This window comes from Penaeus monodon, chromosome 21, assembly GCF_015228065.2.
Source record: "Penaeus monodon isolate SGIC_2016 chromosome 21, NSTDA_Pmon_1, whole genome shotgun sequence".
Lineage (NCBI taxonomy): Eukaryota > Metazoa > Arthropoda > Malacostraca > Decapoda > Penaeidae > Penaeus > Penaeus monodon.
The window spans coordinates 26,759,409-26,759,851 of NC_051406.1; the positions used below are offsets into that span (position 1 = coordinate 26,759,409).

The window sequence follows — 443 nt, forward strand, 5'->3', positions numbered from 1 at the left end:
TACGGACATTCAGGCAACTGGAGCTGTGAGCCGGCAGTGTGCAGCATCACGGCTGTTAGATTATTTATTCTAGTATTAAAAACTGCGACTTAAATAACAACTTCAGCTTTCTATCAAGAAAAAAGCGTACCTCTTCCCTGGCGCCCCTGCGAGTGTGGTGCGGGGACGCCGAGCCCCTCTGGATAGAGATCCTAGTGACGAGGCGAAGGAGCGACCACCTCTCCCGCGCGGTGCGCCCCTCGAGTCGTCCCTCGTAGTCGTACTCCCCCACGGGGGCGCACTCCTTGGTCCCCCACTCGCGCCACAGCTCCGGCGCGGCCCGGGCCACCTCCGAGGGCGTGCCCTGGTGCTTGATGCTGCCACCCTCCAGGTAGATGATCTGCCGGAGGAGGAGGCGGTGGGTTACGCAGATTCTTCTCTTTGAGGTAATATGCATATGGATG

The 443-nt window shown here is 58.9% G+C and overlaps 1 protein-coding gene across 1 annotated transcript in view; it reads right to left on the reverse strand.

The window, feature by feature from the left end:
• Positions 1–443, reverse strand: part of LOC119586626 (ATP-binding cassette sub-family C member 9-like) — a 47,046-nt gene that overhangs the window by 16,536 nt on the left and 30,067 nt on the right. The window contains exon 17 of the mRNA XM_037935372.1: positions 131–379. Within this exon, the coding sequence (XP_037791300.1) occupies positions 131–379 (249 nt within the window). The remainder of the gene's footprint in view (positions 1–130; positions 380–443) is intronic.